The sequence below is a fragment of the Hibiscus syriacus genome, unplaced genomic scaffold (assembly GCF_006381635.1).
Source record: "Hibiscus syriacus cultivar Baekdansim isolate YM2019G1 unplaced genomic scaffold, ASM638163v2 tig00110929_pilon, whole genome shotgun sequence".
NCBI classification, from domain to species: Eukaryota; Viridiplantae; Streptophyta; class Magnoliopsida; order Malvales; family Malvaceae; genus Hibiscus; species Hibiscus syriacus.
Window position 1 is genome coordinate 227,709 of NW_024062916.1, and position 22,582 is coordinate 250,290.

General features: G+C 36.0%; 1 protein-coding gene and 1 pseudogene across 1 annotated transcript in view; both read right to left on the reverse strand.

Moving 5' to 3' along the window:
• Nucleotides 1-17,632, reverse strand: part of LOC120146537 (protein SHOOT GRAVITROPISM 6-like) — a 41,059-nt gene extending 23,427 nt beyond the window's left edge. Inside the window, 21 exon segments of the mRNA XM_039160066.1 lie at nucleotides 2,441-2,500; nucleotides 2,882-2,956; nucleotides 3,074-3,172; nucleotides 3,380-3,445; nucleotides 3,559-3,648; nucleotides 4,035-4,157; nucleotides 4,261-4,360; nucleotides 4,436-4,503; nucleotides 4,681-4,758; nucleotides 4,891-4,980; nucleotides 14,146-14,251; nucleotides 14,376-14,479; nucleotides 14,863-14,926; nucleotides 15,025-15,103; nucleotides 15,636-15,731; nucleotides 15,847-15,937; nucleotides 16,228-16,299; nucleotides 16,801-16,932; nucleotides 17,028-17,082; nucleotides 17,170-17,260; nucleotides 17,347-17,632. Of these exon segments, the coding sequence (XP_039015997.1) occupies nucleotides 2,441-2,500; nucleotides 2,882-2,956; nucleotides 3,074-3,172; nucleotides 3,380-3,445; nucleotides 3,559-3,648; nucleotides 4,035-4,157; nucleotides 4,261-4,360; nucleotides 4,436-4,503; nucleotides 4,681-4,758; nucleotides 4,891-4,980; nucleotides 14,146-14,251; nucleotides 14,376-14,479; nucleotides 14,863-14,926; nucleotides 15,025-15,103; nucleotides 15,636-15,731; nucleotides 15,847-15,937; nucleotides 16,228-16,299; nucleotides 16,801-16,932; nucleotides 17,028-17,082; nucleotides 17,170-17,260; nucleotides 17,347-17,389 (1,782 nt within the window). The 5' untranslated portion in view covers nucleotides 17,390-17,632.
• A 2,684-nt stretch (nucleotides 17,633-20,316) lies between these two features.
• LOC120146539 lies at nucleotides 20,317-21,770 on the reverse strand (annotated as a pseudogene).
• Nucleotides 21,771-22,582: the final 812 nt, after the last annotated feature.

Consider the following 22,582-nt stretch of genomic DNA (forward strand, 5'->3'; position numbering starts at 1 on the left):
AATACCCACATACGGGGATATACACCATTACAAAAACCATATCACCTAAAAATCTACCATCCTCAACCACAAAGCCCCAAAGACAATAATCCTATTTCTAAAATACACAAGACATTGCTGGTGCATGCGGAGAGAGAAGCAGTGGATGTCTTTAAGGACACTTGTTTGCCTGCACGTGGTTTTGTGGAGAGTAAGGATTTTTTAATTAATTCTCCCATACAGGATGGTCTCTTAGTGTCAAAGGAATTGGAAGATGTGAGCCTAAAGGATAAAGTGGATCTGTTGGTTCACGTGGAGAGGGATAATGAAGTTGCCTTTAGGAAAAATAGTGAGTATGCATGTGCTTTTGTAGGCTCAATGGATTATTTTAATGATTTCCCCATGTTGGATGGTCGGGTTGAGATACGGGAGGTGGAGGAAGGGATTCACGAGGGCTGTTCTTACAACTACGCTTTCGTAAATCCAAAGGGTATCGCAAGGCAGTACATGAGACCTAAGGTGGGTTCTGGCAACAAATTTAGATCTAAACAATTTTTTCAAGGGAATTTTACAGCTCCTAAAAGAAAGTATAGGGGTTACCGAAGCAAGAGCCATCAGAGTAAGGTGCATTGGGAGGAAGAGGTGTCTGTTTTTTATGGCAGATTCACTTATGAATCTGATTTTCCAGCATTGGGGCAGTCTCAACAGAAGGATACGTTCAATTCCTTGTCTTTTGGGAAAGATTTGGGTTGTGAGTCTAATGGCGCAGTAGTGTATCTATTGTCGGAAGACGATGGCGGGGGAAGGAGTAGAAGGTTCAGGTGATCTACACCATGCTTTTTGTCTGGAGATGGAAGTTCAGATGGTCTTTAGCCAACAAGACGTGGTGATGTGGTGGAAAGGCGGCCATATGCGTGTTTTTTTTGTTTTCTTTTCATGTGAAAGCTCCGTGGCCTTTGAGTTAAAAGTTGGCTTTTATGGTTTTAGTCAGATGTCACCCTTGGCTTTTTTCTGGTTGTTTTGTTTGATTGAGTGTCTATCGGGCCTCGTTTAGGTTTTTTGTTTGGCCAGTCTTTTTTAGGCTGTTGTTGTTGCTTTGTTGGATTAGGCTGGTTCTGGTAGGATTGTTGGTGGTTGTTTTTGGTGTTTTGTTCATATTGGGGGTGGCTCCCTGGTTGTATCGTGTTCTTTCTATGGTTAATAAAATCTTAAGGCACTCTTTTCCTCCTTCCGCTGATTAAGAAGCTTCTCTATAAGCTCCTTTAATCATGAAGGAGGTTTTTAACGAGGCCTGCAATTCCTATAAAAAAAATACACCTCAAACAAAATGAAGAAACCAATGCAAAAGATCATAGCATAACAGAAAACCAACACTGTCAACAATGAAAACTGAACGAAACGCCTCTGCATAGAGCTCTAGAACAATTACGATCCAATTGAAGGAACCAGTTCTAACGAATCATCGCGAACTTCAGGGACCCAAGAATTTGGTTTGAAGGAAGGATCAATTTCATGCACCCTGATTCTGAAGGAATTAGGACTGACCTTCAACTCCAACGATTCATCAATTCTCACCTGAGACTTTGTGAGTAATTGAATTTTAGCCCGATTAATATTAGATAAATGTTTATTGGATTTTTTAAAACTGTTGTAGATAGGTGTTTTGTTGTTAGTGGACAGTTTACTACATAAATCTTTGCATATCAGATAGGTTATTTAAATTTTAGAATACTATATAAACTTATAAAGATAAGATAAGATTTAGATTGTGGATATATGACCTGTAAAATACTGTATTCAAATTAGATAAATGTTTTCTGAACTACTGAAGATAAGTGTTTTGTTGTTAATGGACTGCTTATTATATAAATATTTGTATATCAGTTAGGTTATTTAAATTTTAGAATACTAGATAAAGATAAGATTATTTAGTGTGATAAAATTTAGATTTGTTTATATAGGATCTGAAAAATACTGTATTCAGATTATCATTCTTTGAATAATAATTCCAGAAAATCAGTTTTTCACAGGAATCAATAAGTACACAAGGGATAGAAGGATACAGGATGAACTTGAAGCAACAAAGCATCGATCTAACTAATGAATGAGCATTTTACAGAATAATATACTCTTTTAATCTGTATATATTTAATATGCTGAACAATACGTTGATACATTTTAGAGCTTTTATAAGCTTTCAAGATAAATAAAATCAATTTAACTAGCAACAAATAAATGGAATTGTCACCCTATTTAAGTGATTAAGTTTTAGTTGCTGTCAAATATTTAACAGTTTAATTACTCACATATGAGTCATTTTCAGAGATCTATCCCTTTCTCCGAATTAATTTCTGAAAAACATTTCATGCACTGTTATAGTTTTAGTTCTTCTAGAAAGAAATAAAATTTCAACTCAAACATAAACTATACTCTAACCCACTTCTGATAAATAGGGGTCTACCTCATCTTGCCAAAACAAGTTGATGTTCCTTGGAAACAGAGGTGCCAAATAACAGAGAACCTGTAAACAGTTAAAAAGTTAAACCGAATACAGAACTACTATTGGCCTAAGAATGCTAGTCCGTCCAATTGGAACAAGCATAGTATACCTCTAAAACAAAATCAAAATGAACACCAGTTGCACAGTTTTAATTTCAGCCACACAAACACGCCAAAAATAAATAAAATAAGAACCATTTAAATTTCCATGCATTGAGCTTTACATTGCTCAAACCCAATCCCATCCATGTATACTTGTCTAGAAAGACAGTTCCAAAGACAGCCCACACAAGTAATATAAAAAACTTGAGGTACGAGAAAATAGTTCCATATTTTTCAAATTTCTTTAACCTGTCATGTCCTATAAGTAATATAAGCTACTTAAAGTATCATATATGCTTACCGTCAGAATCTGAGTTGCCTGGTTCTCCCTCGCTAAAGGATTGTGCAAAAGAACCATCAAGCGAGCAAACAGCTCCTGAATTTTAATTAGGATGGTAGAGCTTTAGTTTCATATTGTTAATGGTGTTTGCCTAATATATATAGTAGATAACAACGCAATCTTATAAGACATTATATGGATAAGCGTAATTACCTCAGGATTAGGAACCTCGGTACGATCTTTAAAGTCATCAAACATGTTATTGTTATAAGAAGATCTATGTCTGCATAATTCTGCAATGCATCTGCACACCTGAGTGGCAGCATAAACAAAAACAGATTAAAAATCAATAAATTCAATGCATTATAACATAGGAGGTGATTGTAACATGCACAGAACAAGCATAAAATGAGGAAACAAGAAAATAAAGTGTTACTGTAAGCAAAACAAAACATGGGGATGTACTGTAAGAAAAAGAAAAAAAATTGAGGACTTGAAATTATATAAGATGTATCTCACCAAGGCAACTGCACCAGTATAAGCCCGAGGAATAATCATCTTCAATAGGAAAGGCCAAAGAACATGCTGCATAAAAACTAGATATCAATTAAAGATAGTTTGTTGCAGTTAACTACTGCACTTTGTCCATAAGAATTGTCATTAGATGTTTAATGATTGAAGAAGAGGGAACTGTATACCTCCATTTCAGGAATTGTGATAGTTAGAAGAAGAAGACCTTTTTCACATATTGCTCGTAATTCAATTGGACAAACTGATCCAACCTTCACATGAGAAAACAACAACACGATAAATAACATTATGACAAGTACATTATCACACTTACATAATCCTGGTAATGTCTAAAAGTAAAATATGGCAACTGATGGTCAAATTCATCGTTTGAGTAACACCCAAGCACTGTAGCTGGTTCAACAAATATCATTTATGATTATATGAACTTGCTGCACTTCACAAGATGTTCATGTAATTTATTATCATTATTGTATTATCTTTCCTTCAATTTCATAATATCATTTAAATTGTTCCATTTTTATCAAATAAAATAAAATAAAATAAAATTAGAACAACATTAGACACACTGAATTTTCAGCTTTGTAAAGTAAAACTTCAAATTTGTTTTACTATAGTGAATAGAGCAGGACCCACAACTTACCTGGGAGCTTTCGAGATCAATTCTATCGTGTTCCAATAAAGCACAATGGCGTACAAGATATTCGACAAACAACTCTGCGGTTTGCCCAACCAAGTAACAATGTGAAGTCATCACCACGATTAACTACCATGAAAGCAACAGGATGGGGAAAAAAAGTAAGATTAGGACCATATATCTTGTTTAATAGCATGAAGAACTATAAGCTATAAAACTACTAACAACACACCTCGGAGAGAGCCTTTCGGATGACTAAACTTTGCTCCTCTAGCAAGGACTTCACAGCATCCACTAGTAAAGGCCTCTTATTGTGCCAAGCTTCAGATGACCTTAATGGAATTGCAAACAAGTCATGAAACGTAAGAAAAATAGACAAAATTGCGAGACAAAAGAAAGAAATAAACCTTGGCAAAAGATGCTTCAAAACACAGAGTGCGCCAAAAGTTAAAGGCTCTTCCTTCAATCTACATTTCTGGCAGTAAGAGGGGATAATGTTATAGCTATCCCCGCAATTTGGAAAAACAAAACTAGATCCTTTAACTTAGCTAACAATGAAATACAAACAGCAAAATCATTGATACCATATCAACACGAAATGCCACTTTCCAGACCAAAAATTAAGCACTTTCCCAGATATATATTTACTCACATTCAGAAGAAAGGAAAATAAATCCTCAGGGTATATAGAGCCAACAGTCAAAAAGCAGCGTTGTACTTCATTGTATGTCTGCAACACAGTATAAACTTTAGATATGGAAAAAGAAATGGAAATTAATATCAAGTAGAAGAAATGAAACTCATTGTGTTCAAGAAATAAGCATCAATAGCAGCAAAAGGTAGCCTTGTAGTGATTAATAACCTTCAGTCCGACAGAAAAATCTGAATGCTCTTTGCTGTCATTCTTCATGCAGATGACAGGGAGGAGTGTTGATAATATAACTGTGAGTTCCTGCAATGGACAACACAAAAAATATCCCCGCAATAGAGCGTTACTTGGGAAGTGGGTTTGGAAGTTTGCGAATGAGAAAGATTCACAGTGGAAGAAAATGATATGTTGCAAGTACAATATTAGTAACTTATCTCTATCAATTAATAAGGCTACAAATCCTCAAGATTCATGGATATGGAGAGGAATTCGGAATAATTATGAGAAGGATGATATAGGGAATTGTTTGAGGTCAAATTCAAAGATTCAAGTGGGGAATGGTAGATCAATTGAATTCTGGAATGATGTTTGGGTTAATAATTTTACTTTAAAAGAACAATTCCCTAGGATTTATGCTTTATCGATTAAAAAAAGGGGATTAGTTGTGGACTTTGGCTGTCATGAAAACAATTGTTGGGTTTGGAATATCCGATTAAGGAGGAATTTATGCGACTGGGAATTGGAGCAATGGATTTCTCTAATGACTTTGATTGATAATATTGTTTTGATTGATTCAGTTGAAGATTTTTTATCTTGGTCAGGGAATGGAGATGGTTTGTTCTCAGTGACGGCATGCAGATCAACACTTACACGTAGTAGGTCTGGTGGGAATTTTCAGTGGAATAAATGGGTTTGGACGGGATTGGCTCCTCCGAAAGTTGAAACGTTTTTATAGCAACTATCTCATAAAAAATTAGCTGTTAGAGTGGAGTTGCAGAAAAGAGGAGTTACCATGGAAGATTTATTATGTCTGCTATGCAAAAAGGAGGAAGAAACAATTCAACATCTTTTCATTCTATGTCCTGTTGCCTGGGAGTTATGGAATAGGTTCATCGTGTTATGGGATATGTCTACTGTTCTGCCCAAAGATCCTATGTCTTTACTTTGTTCCTGGTCTGTTTTAATGGTTTCTTCTTCTATTTGGAAATTTATCTCGGGTGTTGTTTAGTGGTCTCTATGGAAGGCTAGGAATTTAGTGGTTTTCGAAAACTGAAGTTTTGAGAGCTCTATATTGTTCTTCATATGCATATTCAGGCTGGCAAAATGGTTTTTAGCCAAATTTCCTAAGGCTAATATCCAGGTTGATTTATTAGTAGGTGATCCTCGGCTTGCAGACAGACCAACAGTTATTTCTCACAAGAGGAAGATCGATCAGTGCTAGTTTCCACCTCCTGATTTTTATAAATCCAATGTGCATGGGGTGGTTAGAGGCGATGGCTTACAGGGTGGTATTGGAGGTGTACTGAAAGATTCGAAAGGCTCTATCTTGATTTCTTTTTCTAAGGCTGTGGGACCAGGCCCTCCTTTGCTTGCCGAGTTGAAAGCTATTCAGGAAGGCATGGATTTGTTTCTTAATTCGGGTTAGGTGTTGATGGGTAGACTTATTCTAGAGAGTGATTGTAAAACAGCAGTGGATTGGATTTTGAGGCCTTTTTTTTTTTTGATAGGAATTGCAGGCCTCGTTAAAAACCTCCTTCATGATTAAAAGAGCTTATAGAGAAGTTCCTTAATCAGCGGAAGGAGGAAAAGAGTGCCTTAAGATTTTATTAACCATAGAAAGAACACGATACAACCAGGGAGCCACCCCCAATATGAACAAAACACCAAAAACAACCACCAACAATCCTACCAGAACCAGCCTAATCCAACAAAGCAACAACAACAGCCTAAAAAAGACTGGCCAAACAAAAAACCTAAACGAGGCCCGATAGACACTCAATCAAACAAAACAACCAGAAAAAAGCCAAGGGTGACAGCTGACTAAAACCATAAAAGCCAACTTCTAACTCAAAGGCCACGGAGCTTTCACATGAAAAGAAAACAAAAAAAAACACGCATATGGCCGCCTTTCCACCACATCACCACGTCTTGTTGGCTAAAGACCAACCGAACTTCCAGCTCCAGACAAAAAGCATGGTGTAGATCACCTGAACCTTCTACTCCTTCCCCCGCCATCGTCTTTCGACAATAGATACACTACTGCACCATTAGACTCACAACCCAAATCTTTCCCAAAAGGCAAGGAATTGAACGTATCCTTCTGTTGAGACTGCCCCAATGCTGGAAAATCAGATTCATAAGTGAATCTGCCATCAAAAACAGACACCTCTTCCTCCCAATGCACCTTACTCTGATGGCTCTTGCTTCGGGAACCCCTATACTTTCTTTTAGGAGCTGTAAAATTCCCTTGAAAAAATTGTTTAGATCTAAATTTGTTGCCAGAACCCACCTTAGGTCTCATGTACTGCCTTGCGATACCCTTTGGATTTACGAAAGCGTAGTTGTAAAAACAGCCCTCGTGAATCCCTTCCTCCACCTCCCTTATCTCAACCCGACCATCCAACATGGGGAAATCATTAAAATAATCCTTTGAGCCTACAAAAGCACATGCAGACTCACTATTTTTCCTAAAGGCAACTTCATTATCCCTCTCCACGTGAACCAACAGATCCACTTTATCCTTTAGGCTCACATCTTCCAATTCCTTTGACACTAAGAGACCATCATGTATGGGAGAATTAATTAAAAAATCCTTACTCTCCACAAAACCACGTGCAGGCAAACAAGTGTCCTTAAAGACATCCACTGCTTCTCTCTCCGCATGCACCAGCAATGTCTTGTGTTCCCCCACTCCCTCCATTTGGGAAAGAACCATCCTCTGACCCCCAACGTCGCTCCTCGGACCCATCATCAAAGCCTCTCCTATGTTCCTGTCCTCCACACCCTCACCCGACAGGATGCTGCCTCTAGCACTAGTCCCCAAACAGCAGAAAAAAATTTCTTCATTCTCAGAACACCTCACGGCCGACTGCACCTCCGAAGAGTGAATGGAACTTCCAGCTTCTTCAGAACCCTCTTCCAGCTCAGGAAACTTAACTGGAAAAGCACCAACGAGCTCCCTCACCTTGGATAACGGGGATACGACTACCTCTTCAAAAGAAGACGACTCTACCCACTTAATAAAAATTCTGCACCATCCTAACAAGCTGTCATTGAGAGTTGAGAATTTACTGTCGTCAACAGAACCAGCAATGGGAGCCACCATGTGACTAACATCCTTCCTTACATTGTTTCCCTCGACTGAATAAGGACCAGAGAACTTCTTCCTCCAGAAAACATCACAAGGAAGATATCTCGCCATGAATACTCTAATTTTGTTGCCTTGAATCCAAGATCTATCAACACAGTTGATAGCCTTCCTCGCATCCTCCAGTCTGGTGAAACGAACAAAACCAAACCTACTTCCTCCCTTGCTTCTTTTATTGGGGATGAAAGAATCCACCACCTCGCCATATTTATCGAAAAATAACCAAAGACCTTTGTAATGAAAACTCTCTGGAATGTTGAAAATGATCACAGTGACACAGTTTTTCCCAACCGGAACTCTCACCTTACTCGCCATTAAGAGAAATGATAAGGAATGAAAATAGAAAAACTTATCTAAAACACCTGATTTTGAGGCCTTTTGATGCCCCATCGTTTTGTTGTTCCTTGGTTGGGGAAATAGGGGATTTAATTTCGGCTAAGGACATTTTGGTTAGGCTGATCCCTAGGGCTTGTAATTGGGAGGCTGATAAGTTAGCAAAGGAGGGGATTGGTTGAACGTTCTTTTAGTGTTTTTATGGTTATATTTAGTCTCTTATTTCGGGTGATGTTGTATTTAAAGTCTTATGTAATTTTGGGTTATTAATATATTGAGGTACTCTTTTCCTTCTTCTGCTAATTGTCTCTTCTTAAGAGGCAATTATGAGGGAGGTTTTTAATGAGACCTCCTATTCCTATCAAAAATAAATAAAAACACCTTGGAGGTTGACGATTTAAATCTGTAATTTTTTAAACTGTCGGAAGCACACTGTGTCGCACTTGAGAGGCCATTTTCAGAGGAAGTATGGGAAGTAATTGCTCGTTCGGATAATAATAAAGCTATCGGTCCAGATGGTCTAAACTTAGGGTTCTTTAAGAAATTCTGGACTGTTTTGAAAGATGATGTGATGTTGTTTTTTAAGGATTTTCATGTAGGGAAGGAGTGGGACTCGGAGGTTAATTTTTCTTTCATTTCCCTTATTCCCAAGAAGACTAATCCGGAAGGGTTGGAAGATTTCAAACCAATCAGCTTGGTTGGAGGGTTATATAAAATTCTGTCAAAAGTCTTAGCTAGGAGGTTGAGTTTGTGCATTAATGAGATTATGAGCCTGTCACAATTTGCGTTTATTCCGGGGAGGAACATTTTGGATTGCTCGTTTATTGCAAATGAAGGAATTGACTTCTGGAGGAAGAAAGGGTTGAAGGGAGTAGTCTTTAAGGTGGATTTCAAGAGAGCCTATGATTCGATTGATTGGTTAATTCTGATAAGTGGTGTTCTTGGATGTATCAGTGTAAGTCAACAGTCTCCATTTCGGTTTTAGTCAATGGGTCACCTACAGAGAAATTTCACACAGCGAGAGGTTTAAGACAGGAAATTTACGGGCTTAAATCTTTCATGTTTCACCTACTTGGGCTAATGAAATTGGCTGCTCAGTGGGATATCTCCCATCAGAGTATTTAGGCTTACCTTTGGGAAACGAGAAATTCGGTTGCTATGTGGGAGCCAATAGTGAAGAGATTTCATAATAAGTTGAGTAGTTGGATGTCAAACTCCTTGTCGCTAGCAGGAAGGGTGGTGTTGGTCAAATCGATATTGTGCTCTCTCCCCATTTATTTTCTTTTCTTCTTTCGAATTCCAGGTTCTGTGTTACAGAAATTAAATTCGATCATGGCTTCATTTCTATGGGGGGTTTTATAGATAAAAAAAGTATCCATTGGGTGAATTGGAATACGGTCAATAAGCCAAAAAGGTTGGGGGTCTAGGGGTCCCGAATTTATTACTTTTGAACAGAGTTCTTTTAGGGAAATGGGTATGGAAGTTTGCTTCAGAAAAGGGGTCTTGGTGGAAGAGGGTGGTGTGTTGTGTGAATAATTTGGATCCGAATTCCATAATGTTCGAGAATTCTTGGTCAGCTTGTGCTTCTTGGATTTGGAGAGGAGTGGTGAAAAACTTCTTTTCTATTGATGGGTTTGGGGATTGTCTTAGAAATAATTTGCGGTTGAAAGCTGGGAATGGTCAATATGTGGAGTTCTGGAATGATGTATGGTTAGGAGATGTCCCTTTTAAAGACCAATTCCCTAGACTCTATGCTCTATCGAAGAATAAATTGGGTAAAGTGATAGAGTTTAGGGTGAACAATGAGTTCGGCTGGGTGTGGGATGTTCAAATGAGAAGAAATCTGGTGGATTGGGAGGTTGAACAATGGCTACAGTTGATTTCTCTGTTGAACAATATCTCCCTGTCTGTTTGTAAGGAAGACTGTTGGTTATGGTTAGGGAATGGAGAGGGTTGTTTTTCAACCAAATCTTGTATCAAGATTTTCTTTGATCAAGAAGGTATTGAGGAGACACATGATACTTGGGAAAGACACATGGTTAGGAAAGTTGGATGTGGTGAGGCTGTTCTTTATTGTTCGTTTTAGAATAGCTTCTTGGTTTGTTGCTAGTTTCCACGATGTGCATATCCCATTAGACTCCCTTGTGGGTGACTTAAAACTTGTTGATTCCGTGGTTAGACAGGAAAAGGGTTGCTCTCAACCAATTCGTTGGGTTCCTCCTCCGGACGGGTTCATAAAGCTTAATGTTGATAGAGCGATGGTGAAAGGCTGGGATAAAGGAGGTATAGATGGTCTGATTAGGGACAGTTGTGGTGTATTGCTTTAGTGGTTCTCAAAAAGAATAGGGGGTGGTCCTCCTATCCTGGCTGAATTACTGGCGATAAAGAGGGGGTTGTGTCTTCTGGTTGAATCTGGTTCTGCTCTTAATCAGAGAATTATTCTTGAATCGGATTCAAGCAATGCTCTGAAGTGGATCAATAATCCGGGGTTATGTACCCCTTTGTTCCAACCCTTGGTGAAGGATATTATTTCTATTATGGCAGGGATGGATATTTATTTAAGGCAGATCATGAGGGCTGCAAACTGGGAAGCTGACAAATTAGCTAAAGATGGGATAGGCTAATTATTTGCCTGGTGTTGACTGTTTTGAGGTGTAGGGATTGTTTCCACTTATGTTGGGAATTGTGTTTTCAGTCCTATTGTGTTTTCTGTCTTATATTACTTCAGCTAGGGTGTTTAGGCAGGAGGTTAGGGTTTTGGTTTTACTGTTGCAGTTTGTTTTTTGTGTTTAAATCTTATGTAAAACAGTATAATATTTGGAGTTGGTTTACGTTATGATTCAGAGTAATAAAATTCAGAGGTGTTGTAACATCCTCAATACCGGGTTAGTGACTAAATTATAAAGTCTCATAATTTGGTGATTTAAAATAGAATGATTGAATAGTATAAAGATTTATTTGTAAATTATTGTATGAAATTGAATTGAAAGGAAGGAATAGAAGGGCAAAGAGGTCATTTACAAGGAAATAAGAAAAGAAGGGTTATATATGTATCCACGTGGGTTGAAGAGGGGAGAACACAAAGGCTTCCAGAGTTCTTTTCTTCTTCTTTCTTCCTTGTACGTGTAAAGCAAAACAAAGGTGAGTTTTCTGATTATTGAGTTTCTTGTTAAATTTAAGATTGAGTTTTGATTATTAGATGATAACTAAGCTTAAGGAAAGCTTAGGTTATCTTAAAATCAAAGGATGATGGAGTTTGAAGAGATTAAAGATTAGAGGTTCTTGAATGAAATCTTGGAATAGAGTTCATATCTAGAATTGGAAGTTAAATTTGACTTGTCATCAATCTAGTTAAGACATATTAAGGGTTAGAAGTGGAATTAAATTATGTTGCAAAGTTGGTATAATTCTTGGATTTCACAAGGAGGATAGGATTCTGAGGTTTAAGATGAAATAAATGAGTATAGATTGGTTTAAGTATGTATACTGGAGTTAAGAATATAAAAGAGGATGAAATATGAAAGATTTAAGCTGAAATGGATAAGTTTTCGGGTTCAAGAAATGAATTCTGGGCAGAGTGCATCGGTGCACATTCAACGTGGATCGATGCATCAAGAGAAAATCCTAGAATTTGTTAAAGGTGCATCGATGCACATGGAGTGTATCGATGCACTCATTTAAAATAAATGGACATCGAATGTCATTAGTGCATCGATGCATAAGGAGTGCATCGATGAACTTGCTTAAAATACAAACATCGAATAGGATTTATGCACCGATACATGGGTAGTGCATCGATGCACCCGTCAAGGGATGCATCGATACATGACGTAGTGCATCGATGCATACCTTCAGTAAGAGATGGAAATAGCTTTCTTTTAGTTTAAGGATTAATAGTTTGGAATAGATCAATTCGTATGCTGATAAGTATCAATGTATTACTATGTAGATTTAGAGCGTAATCTTATTCCAGAACAATCAAAGGATTAGAATCGAATCAAAGCAAGGCTAAGGTGAGTGCATTTTATAGTTAAAGTGTATAGAGACAAGACTTGTGATAAGTCTATCTCTGATAGTTGAATTAATGATTCTATACCCATGTATATGCATACATATACTATTGTAATAGTGATTGCATGCATAATTCATTATATGTTCATATGACATTGAATGAACGAATATCATTGCTAGAGAATATAATCCAGGTATGTGAAATAATGGAAAAGATTATGGGTTTATATGAAAAGTGATGAAAGAGATATGAAATGAGAAATGTATTCATATTAAAGCCCATGTTATATGATACGAGAGCTACAGGTATAGTTGGCATGCCAAGAGTCGAGGGTATATAAATCCTTCGGGACGTATCCAGTGATCTTTCGGGACGTATCCAGTGGTCCTTCGGGATATAGTGGTCCTTCGGGACAAATACTGAACAAATGTTCAGTGCCTCATGAGGGAATTTATTGAGTTGTGGTGACAGCATTAGTGCACAACCTCAATGTACTCAAATACCTCTGTTCTCAATAATGTACATGGGCAATTGAAAGATAAATTAAGGTGAAAGTGATACAAAAAGATAATTTCATATGTACATGATATGATTATATCGGTTATAGTGAAATATATACATGCATATTGAAATGTCATGATCAAATGCTAAGAATACATATTCATGAGTCTATAGCTACATGTTTATTTATTGCCTCACTAAGTCTATGATTTAGCGTGTAAGTGATTTACACGTAGGTACCAGGAAACAAGAAGAGTAGTACTAGAAGTGGCAAGAATAGCATCACTACTAAAAGATCAGATCAGAAGTAATTGGCAAAGTAGGTATTTTGGGTTGTGTATAGAGTGTTGGCATGTACTAAGTTGTTAATTACGAATGCTCTGATCGATTCTGTATTTCGTGATTTATTTTATGTAAATTAACGTATTTTGTTTTAATGAAAGTTTAAAATTTCCCTGTTTTTCTTTAAGTGACAAAGTTTGAAAAGTCAATGTGACACCTCGGACTTATATTCGGGTCGGATACGGGTTAGGGGTGTTACAAGTGCTCTTTTCCTCCTTCCTATGTCCTTCATGTTACTGTTATAACATGTAGGATATGAAGGGGGTTTTAATGAGACCTATTTCCTATCAAAAAAAATTGCAAAACAATCAAATTACTTAACTAAAGAGCAAAACAACGTTTAATTTTTAATTATTCAAACTTTGCAAATTCAAACTTGACTTGAACTCGAAATCCGAACCAAAATTCGAGTTGACTCGAATAACTAGAATTTTTAAAAAAAAAAAGTTAGTTTTTTTAGTTTAATCGAATTTTGCTCACCCCTATCTCCAATAACAGCTGAATCGCAGAAGTGCGAGTAACATCCAAGAAAGGTCAAAGAATGGAAGAAAAAGACTAACTAGTCCTCATTATAACAGACAAATTTTATTCTCCTTAATATTCCTTTTGGGCATTGACAAATCTCTGTTTGGCTAGTATCTATATTCATCACAGAGATTGAAAAAAAGGAATCTTAAAGAATGGTTTAAAATTTTCACCCCAAAGACATTGATTGTGCCAAACAAAATAATGGCTTGTGGAATAAAAAAGGAAGACGGGCATAATGAAATCTTGAAATCCTTATACCATATGTTCTAGAAAGCATTGAAGTTTTTTGCATGAGAAAACAGTAATTAAATACCAACTGCAATGAGAAAATATTAATCTAAGCGAATAGACGCAAAAAATAACAGAAGGTTAATAAGGGCTTTACCTCAAATTCAAGCAAAGGAGGGCCTGTTTCTGAAAGTAAGGAAACACTTAGGAGATTATATAGACTGTAGGTTGCAGTAAGTGCAATATCTTGATCCTTTTTATATCTGATTAAAAAAAATGGAAAAGACATATAGTCAATGTTGATGTCCAAGCTTAAAAATATATTAAGTTAGCTGTACAAATTGTAAAAGTCTACTAGCAACTTCAAAGACTAAATCTGAATCTTACAACTCCAATATCGTAGGGATAAGTCTAGGTAAAGCTGTCTTTAATTGTGTGCGGGTGATCAGACCAACCATTTGCCCTAATGCTTCCACAGAAGATACTCGGACCTAATGCAAATAAGAATACAGTCAACAGCAACAAACTCACTTTAGATCCAAGAAACAGGATGCAACATAACAGTACATTTAGATCATTAACAAACAAAAGTAATATAAGTGATTGACTGGATATGCTTTTCGTGAGTAAGTGATTTTCTTAAAGAAATTAGTACTCTTTGCATAATTTATAAGTGTTTCCTTTTTCCTCTTGGATGAACACAGCGAATTAAGAAAAACAAAAGGGAGTCTTGTCCTATATGTGGAGTTCCCCCCCCCCCCCAAAAAAAATCAAGCAACAATAAGGCCATAATAAAACAATGTAACATATTCATATCTATACTTCTCGGTTTTTAATACATAAATGTATAAACAAATACTTAGACTTGGCAAACCTTAAGATCTCGGGAAGCAGCCCAGACTCTTAACAAAAGTTCAAAAGCAGAATTCAGAAATGACCTGTGTAAAAATAACATTTAATTTTAGACCTTAAATAATCAGAAATTTATATAAGGTACAGAAAAGGAACCAATAAAATTTGTATTACTGTAACTCACATGACATCACCATCGATCAGGGAATTTGAAGGGAAATCAATGTTACATTGCCAGACAGCTTGACACCAACACTTAAAAGCTAAGATTGTGAGAAGAACATGTCATCATGGGTTAGTCAGCTATCAATATAAGACATGCGAACATGTATCTAAAATGTATCATCAAAGTTGAGATAAATGGTTGAACATTTTTTTTTTTTTGATAATAAGGAAGGCCTTGATAAATGGTTGAACATCAAACCAGGAAAACAAGAAACAGGTAAACTAACATAAAGAGAGAAACATAATTATTTAACTTTGACAAAAAACAGTGTCAAAAGAACCAACTTCTTTCACCAGCTATCTTATATCAGAGAAGAGAACCTCATATAGGTAAACCATTAATTATATTTCAGGCATACATAAAGGTCATGAAGTTCAAGCTCCAAAGAAGAAAACTTCAATCAAAATTGAAAGGCATGATAAACTATATTAAAATGAAATCCTGATGCTAGCAAAGACTGAAACATAAAAATATTAGAAGATTTCAAGAGAAATCAACAAGGCCACTCCATGATGTCAACAGTACTATATAACTAAGTTTTTGAAAAATAAAGAGGGCACTTCTATTACCATTTGCAAATATTGGTCGGTGGAAATCTCTAACATTTCCAAGAATAGGTAGAACTCGGGAAAGCACGCCTTTCAAACGTGGAGTGAACTGCAAAGCTTGATTGAGTTGAATAAAAAAAACAATAAAAACGTTAAACAAAGAAATTGTAACAATCCACAGATAATTCAAGATTTTTTTAAAAAGACAGAACCACAAAGGTAAGTTATTAACCATCAGCAGAAGCGAAGTCTGCAAGTATTTGAATCATAGATGGCAAGGCTGAGCTTGGCCCTGACAAATGAAGAAATATTTCTTCCATCATCTGCCAAACCAAGATAGACCATGATTATGACTAACTTGAGATGGTTAAGCAAAGAACTTGAAAAGTAAAAGAAAAAACAAAACAGAAGAGATGAGAGAAGAAAGAGAGCAATCAATTTTTCCCCCTTAAATAAACAACACCCCTTTGCCAATATGCAAGAATTGAGATCCCCCCTCTCTCTCTCTCTAAATAAACGTCATAAAACAGGAAAGGATTTCAGAAAATAATAGTAGCAACTGTAAAGAGTAGAAAATAATATTAGCAAATGTAAAGAATAGCGACAGACTTACCAGGTCAGGCAGGTGTAAGCCTATTGCAACAAGCAGACTTGTTGCTGCCCTCTGCCAATCTGCATTGAGTTCCTATATAACAGTAAGCAAAACATGAAAACTACGAATCATCATCCATGAAAAATTAATTGCCTCAAGAAAGCATGTGAGAATTGGATTACTAGGCGACCAAAGAGGGTTATAGTGTCAGCTAATACTAACGACAATTATATTTTCCTAGTGCCCAAAGAGACACCGGATGGTGGATTTGATGCCAGTAATAGTAAAAAATTAAGAAGGGCCGACAAATTTTGATAAAACAAAAAGAAGCTACAGAATCCCTCGCACCAATTCAAACATTAACTCAGCAAAAAGAAAAAAAAACATGAATTTTTGCTCTCATTATACCAAACAAATTTAAAAGCCTAAGAGTCGGTCCAAAATTGAACGGTTACTAAGAGAGGGTGCAAAAAGTTGGTATGGCAACCTAATTCATGCCAAATTCATGAGCATATATAGGTGAGAACATTTTTTCTAGATTTAAATGTATGCTATCAACTCTACTGCAACAAAAGGAACAAGAAATATATATACCTTGGAGGAGATAATCTCAGCGGTAGCAATTTTGGCAAGCTTGCAAATATAAGAAGCATCAATGTTGTCTCTATCTAAAGCTCGAACTCCAAATGCCATTACTTGAAAAACTCCAGCCATATTACCAAATCTCTACAATTAAGTACCCAAAAATAAATAAATTTTAGTTCCAACTCAAAATTTCCTAAATCTAAGAAAAATGAAAACAAGAAGAAGATAATTATTACCCGACGGCCGCCTCGAGAGACAGCGGAGCAACAGTCCAGAACTAGAAGAGGATTCCTAATTCAGTAATCAAAGTTGAGATTACAATATAAAGGAAATTGAATTACATAAACTTGGAGAGAGAAAAAAAAGAAAAAGAAGTACAATGGAGAAATTTCTTTAAGAGAAGCCATGGAGGCTTCCCGCACCATGGTAGATTCATCAGCGAGCGAAGATACGAGAACTTGGACGGCCTCTGTTTTTTGTCAAAAAGAGAGAGAGTTTATAGGAAAATTAATAGCAGTAGTTATTAAACTGGGGAATAGTGAAATTGAAGTATACCTGGGGCCGGAATTGAGCTCCCAAGGGAGCTCGAAGAAGTCATTGAATTGTGCTTCACAGCAAAAAGAAAATATTGAATCGAAAAGGAAATCCCACTAGAGTAATCAGAAAGGGAAAATGAGATTAAATTGTTAGTTTTTGTTGTTGATGTAAATCAGAAACTGGGCTGATTTCCTGGCATGTTCCATTTCTGTCCTGTCTTGAATCTTTGAATTTTGTTGATTTCTTTCTTCAGCTCTTTTTCAATTTGTTTCCTTCCTCCGACGCGATTTAGTTTTGATCTTTTGTCAAAAAAATAAAAATAAAATAAACTTGCTTAAATATGTGATGTTTTTCTCTTTTCTTTTTGGGTAAACTATATATAATTTATAACCTATATGATATATTTTTTCATCCTTCGAGTATAAAAATTATAAAATAATTATATAAATTAATATAAAGGCTTAATCATGTATGACGTCCTCAAACTTTTAAAACAATTAATGTGACCCTTGAACTTTTTTAATACTCAATATGGCTCTTAAATTAAGAAAAAAATCGATTTGATCCTTTAATTAATAAAATTAAATTTTAACTATTATGATGCTGATGTGATAATTTATAATAGATAGTTTAAAATTATTGATGACATGATAGTCACGACGTTTGATTTTGATAAAGTTATTCTCATTGCAAAGAGGCTACTAACCTTATTGATTATGCTAATGCCATAGCTGGTGGTTGCTCATTGGTCCGAGTTATTGGTAACTTACGTAGCAGAAGATGGGATACAAAAGTTTTTTGGGTTCTTCGCAAGTCAATATGGTATCGGACGCTCTTACTAAACTTGATCTCTACCATGATTCTAGCATTATATTTCTAGAGATTATCCTTTATTTGTTCGGGATCTCATTTTAATAAATATCCAAAAGTCTTCGTATTCCAGAATATGATGTAATTAATTAATATCATTTCTATTAAAAAAAATAAAAACACTATTGAAAATTAAATATATATATATATATATATATGATTGGGCGTGGAGGTCATGTCAATCCCAGATCTTTTGCCACTCGAGTATGAACAAAGTTATGGGTGCTACCCTCATCAATCAATATCGTCACCTTATTCCTACAAAACAAGTCATTTCACTCGTAAAGTATTTGGGGGCGTAGTATCCAACAAGAGCATTGAATGACACTAGTGATTGGTCGCGCAAGGATTGTTCTGATGTCTCTACCGAAATGATTTCATCTTTCAGTCTTGATTCCTCGCAGCTATCTTCCTCCTCTCCTCATCGTCCAACAAGAACAACTGGAGATTTCTACATTTGGTCTCTGCCACAAGCTTTTAATCACAGTAGTAGAAGAATCATTTCCCACGCCTGAACTAGGCCTCGGCTGTTGAAAGTCCTCTGGGTTGAATAACACTAGGACTAGACACAACATTCTCAGAATGAGGGGTTCGTCTAGGTAATCCTTTCAGCCCATTCTGTAAAACCACTGGGGTTGGAAGCGCAATGGTAGTTTGGACACTTCTATCTGACCCAACTCTCATTTAGACTATAATATGATTACATGAAAACGAGGTAAAATTAAAACCTCGTGCATGGAGTTGGGTCATTGGACTAAGACATCGTTTTTTATATCAGTCCTTAGCCCATAAATGAAACATTGAGTCAGCAAGTGCTCTGTTAAATTATTCGTCCTTAACACCATTTCCTCAAACTGTGTCCGGCAGTCCTCAACTGTTATTGTTTGCACGATTTCGTTGAGCTAGCCCTCAGGTGATTCAATCTCGATGATAGCGAATCGCTTATGGATTGCTTCCACCAAATGAACTCACCCTGCCAACTAACATGGTCTTTGCATCCATCGGAATCACTTCTTGGTGGTTCTCTCCATTCTAAATGAAGTCATAGCTACCCGATAATGTTTAATTCCTTGATCCTTGATTTTCCTCGAGGAGCCACTACATCTCCTATTCCAACATTCCTCGTGTGGCCCTTCGATGACTGTCCCAATTGTGTTGAAATAGTCGTTAACTGTCAAATTATATCACTACATCTCGTTTTCATGTTTTTGTTCTTCCGCATGAGTTTTAAAAGCGTCAGTAGCTGCTCGTGATGTACGGCGATTTTCTGTAACCCTTTGATAGCATTGGTATGGTTCACCATAGCTCCACTTCTCTCAACTAAAGCACCAAATGTTGTGTACCTGTATTTCAAGATTTAGAACAGCAGAAGAAGTTTAGAAGAAAGAGGAAAGAAGATTTCATCAAGTTTTCAGATAGATTCTCATCCTTGCTTGCCACCGCTGCTCCCCAGTTAGCTGATGGTCCACATTCTCAACATTTTTCAAGTATACGAAAACCGCAAAACTTCACTCAAATACAGAGATTGAAGTTATATTTTGACTCTTTACTTTTAATCGGTACATGAAGTTGTTAATGTTTCTCAAATTAGTAATTTGATTTTTTTTTTCTCAATTGAATATTCGAATTTAGAAAAAAAATCTCAAATTGTACTCACTTCAACAATTAATTAAGTTGTTAATATAGCATTAATCGATCTAAATATTTATTCATAAAATATCATATGTTACAGTTTAATTATTAAATTGTCATATTAGAATCTAATGCCTATATATGAAAATTGAAAAAAATCATATTCTAATTTGAAAAAAAAATAAAAACTTTCGATATCAATTTGTATAATAAATCTTTAAACCTAAAATGGGTTTGAACTTAATCAGAAAGAAAAATATGTAGTTCACCACGACATAGATTACACCAAAGGATATCACCAATCAATCACGCAATTTTGTAATATTATGGAAACTTAAAACCTTAGAATTCACAAATATCATATCATTCACTAATATAAACAAAAAGAAAAATCGTTTATTCGCTAAACATCCACTCTCACTAAAAACCATTTATTTTGAGAGAGAAAAAAACCTAAAACAAGAAGAGATCAAGAGATTAGTTTCTTCAGTTTGGTGGAGGGAAGAAGATGACATCATTGGTTCTCTTGGACTGAAAAGCTTCTTTGTCTCAGCCGGAACATTGAAAGCTACTTGTAGAACTTCAGGGGATATAGCTTTCCGTGCCCCAATGCTCCCAGCCAAGCCAAGTGAGTAAATACAGGGCTGCATATCAAATCACATATTAAAACAACTTCAAATTAACGAATTTTAACAACAAATGACTTACTTGGGAGTTGTGATGATTGAGAACCATGACAAACCATCTGGATCTGCAATTTTTGAAACGACGAAGAACCTCGGCACTATCAACAGGTTACCTTCCTTCACAATGGTTTCCAGTACCCTCTAGCCATCAACACCCACAACTTGGAGACGACCACTTCCCTTCACAATATATATGTTACCTGCAAGGCCGAATCACAGGCAAAGCCAGGAGAACACATAGCATTTCCTCCCAACCTAACAAGATCGGCACCTAACCTGACCTGGCCAACCAATGGTAGGTTTTTAGGGTTCAACAGCACCACATTACCGGCATTCTTGATATCTGTAGCCAATGGAGCTTCCTCGCAGTTCAAAGCCATTCCTTTATGGTGATCCGACTTTGGTACATGCATCTTAACATTGGCATCAAGCTTGACGATACCTTTGCCTTGTTGGTTGCCAATAAGGGCTTTAGCGGTGTCCAATGTTTCAAATCACAGTCTGAAAATATGATAACGAACGCGAAATAGCGGTTTCGCCGCAGTCCAAATTACCCGCTACACTCGCAATAGCGTCCAATAGCGCTCACGAACGACTTTGAAACCCTAGCGGTGTCATCATCCACATCCCATGCTCACAAAATAGGTTGTGAAACCGATGAAGATACCATTAGCACCAGTCAAAAAGAAATCAGTAAATTGACCGGCTTTGTGGCCTTAGAGATATCTCCCATGAAGAGAACCACCAACTCAGTATCATCCTTGTTGTACCACCAGGTGATAAGACCAAAGTAATAGCAATAGCATCACCCTTCTTGATTGCAATCACTTTCTCCTCATATTCAAGGAGAACAATACCAGCAATACCAACTCCTACATCAAGAGATCAAACATAAAGAAAAATGAAAGATTGAAAGAAAAGCAATAAAAAATGCCACCATAATGCATGAACAAAACCCAAAAAGAAAGTTAAAAAGAGAAAAATCTGCAAAAATAATACCTTGAAGGACATAAGCAACCTTCGAAGCATCAGAGTACCGTGGAAGGGCGAAGCCATTTTTTTGAAGGGCCAACTTGGCTGCACCAATGTTGCCTTGACGCAACATGGGGAGTTCATTGAAGGCACCAAGCATAGTAGCTTCCACCATCATCACCGTACACTTTCTTAGCCAACTTTGGGGAAAGATCTAGTTCCATCTTCTCTTTTCACAAATTAAATTAACCCAAAAACCCTTAAAGCAAAAAGAAAAAAAAATCAGATAGAGAAAGGATCACTGAAGTGGTGAATATTGAGGGGAGATAGAAGGATATTTATTGTCTAGAAAATTGTTGAAGTATTTGTATTTACCTTATTCGTTTAGATATTTCATATAGTTTAAACTTTTAGAACAAATCATTCTTTTGTTATTCTTAACAAACACAACTCTTCATAATTTTAAAAACAATTAATTATCTTAATGATGATTTTAATAACAAATATACATCTTAACTGATTTAATATTTTAATAAAATAAAAACTTAAGAGATTATTTAAGGATTAAATGTAGAAAGATAATCAACAAACTTTATCACTTTTCTATTTTTTTCTCATCCATCCATATAATATTTTCATCATCTTCTACATTTAATATAATATTTTCATCATTTTCCACATTTAATATAATTTTTAATTAATAGAGTAACTTTTGTCACATTATTAAATATTTATATTTTTCAATTTACTCGTGTAGTTTTTTTTTATGGGTAAACTATATGAATGGTCTTTTATATTTTTGGTTTGACTGGTTTTGATTATCGATTAAAAAATAGTAATTTTGATCACTTACGTTATCAGTTCGTTCGATCTTAGTCCTTCAGTCGTTAACTCATTAAGAGAAATATTACAGGACAATTAAAAATTAAAAGAAAAATCCATGTCTTTTCTTCCTCCTCCTTCACTCTTAACCAGCGGCAAATTCTAATAATCGAAAATGGTAAATTGGATTTTATTGATTAACTTATTTCTCTGTAATATTTTATTTAAACCTTCATTGAAGATTATTTGTTAGGGTTTTGATTTCTCGTTGA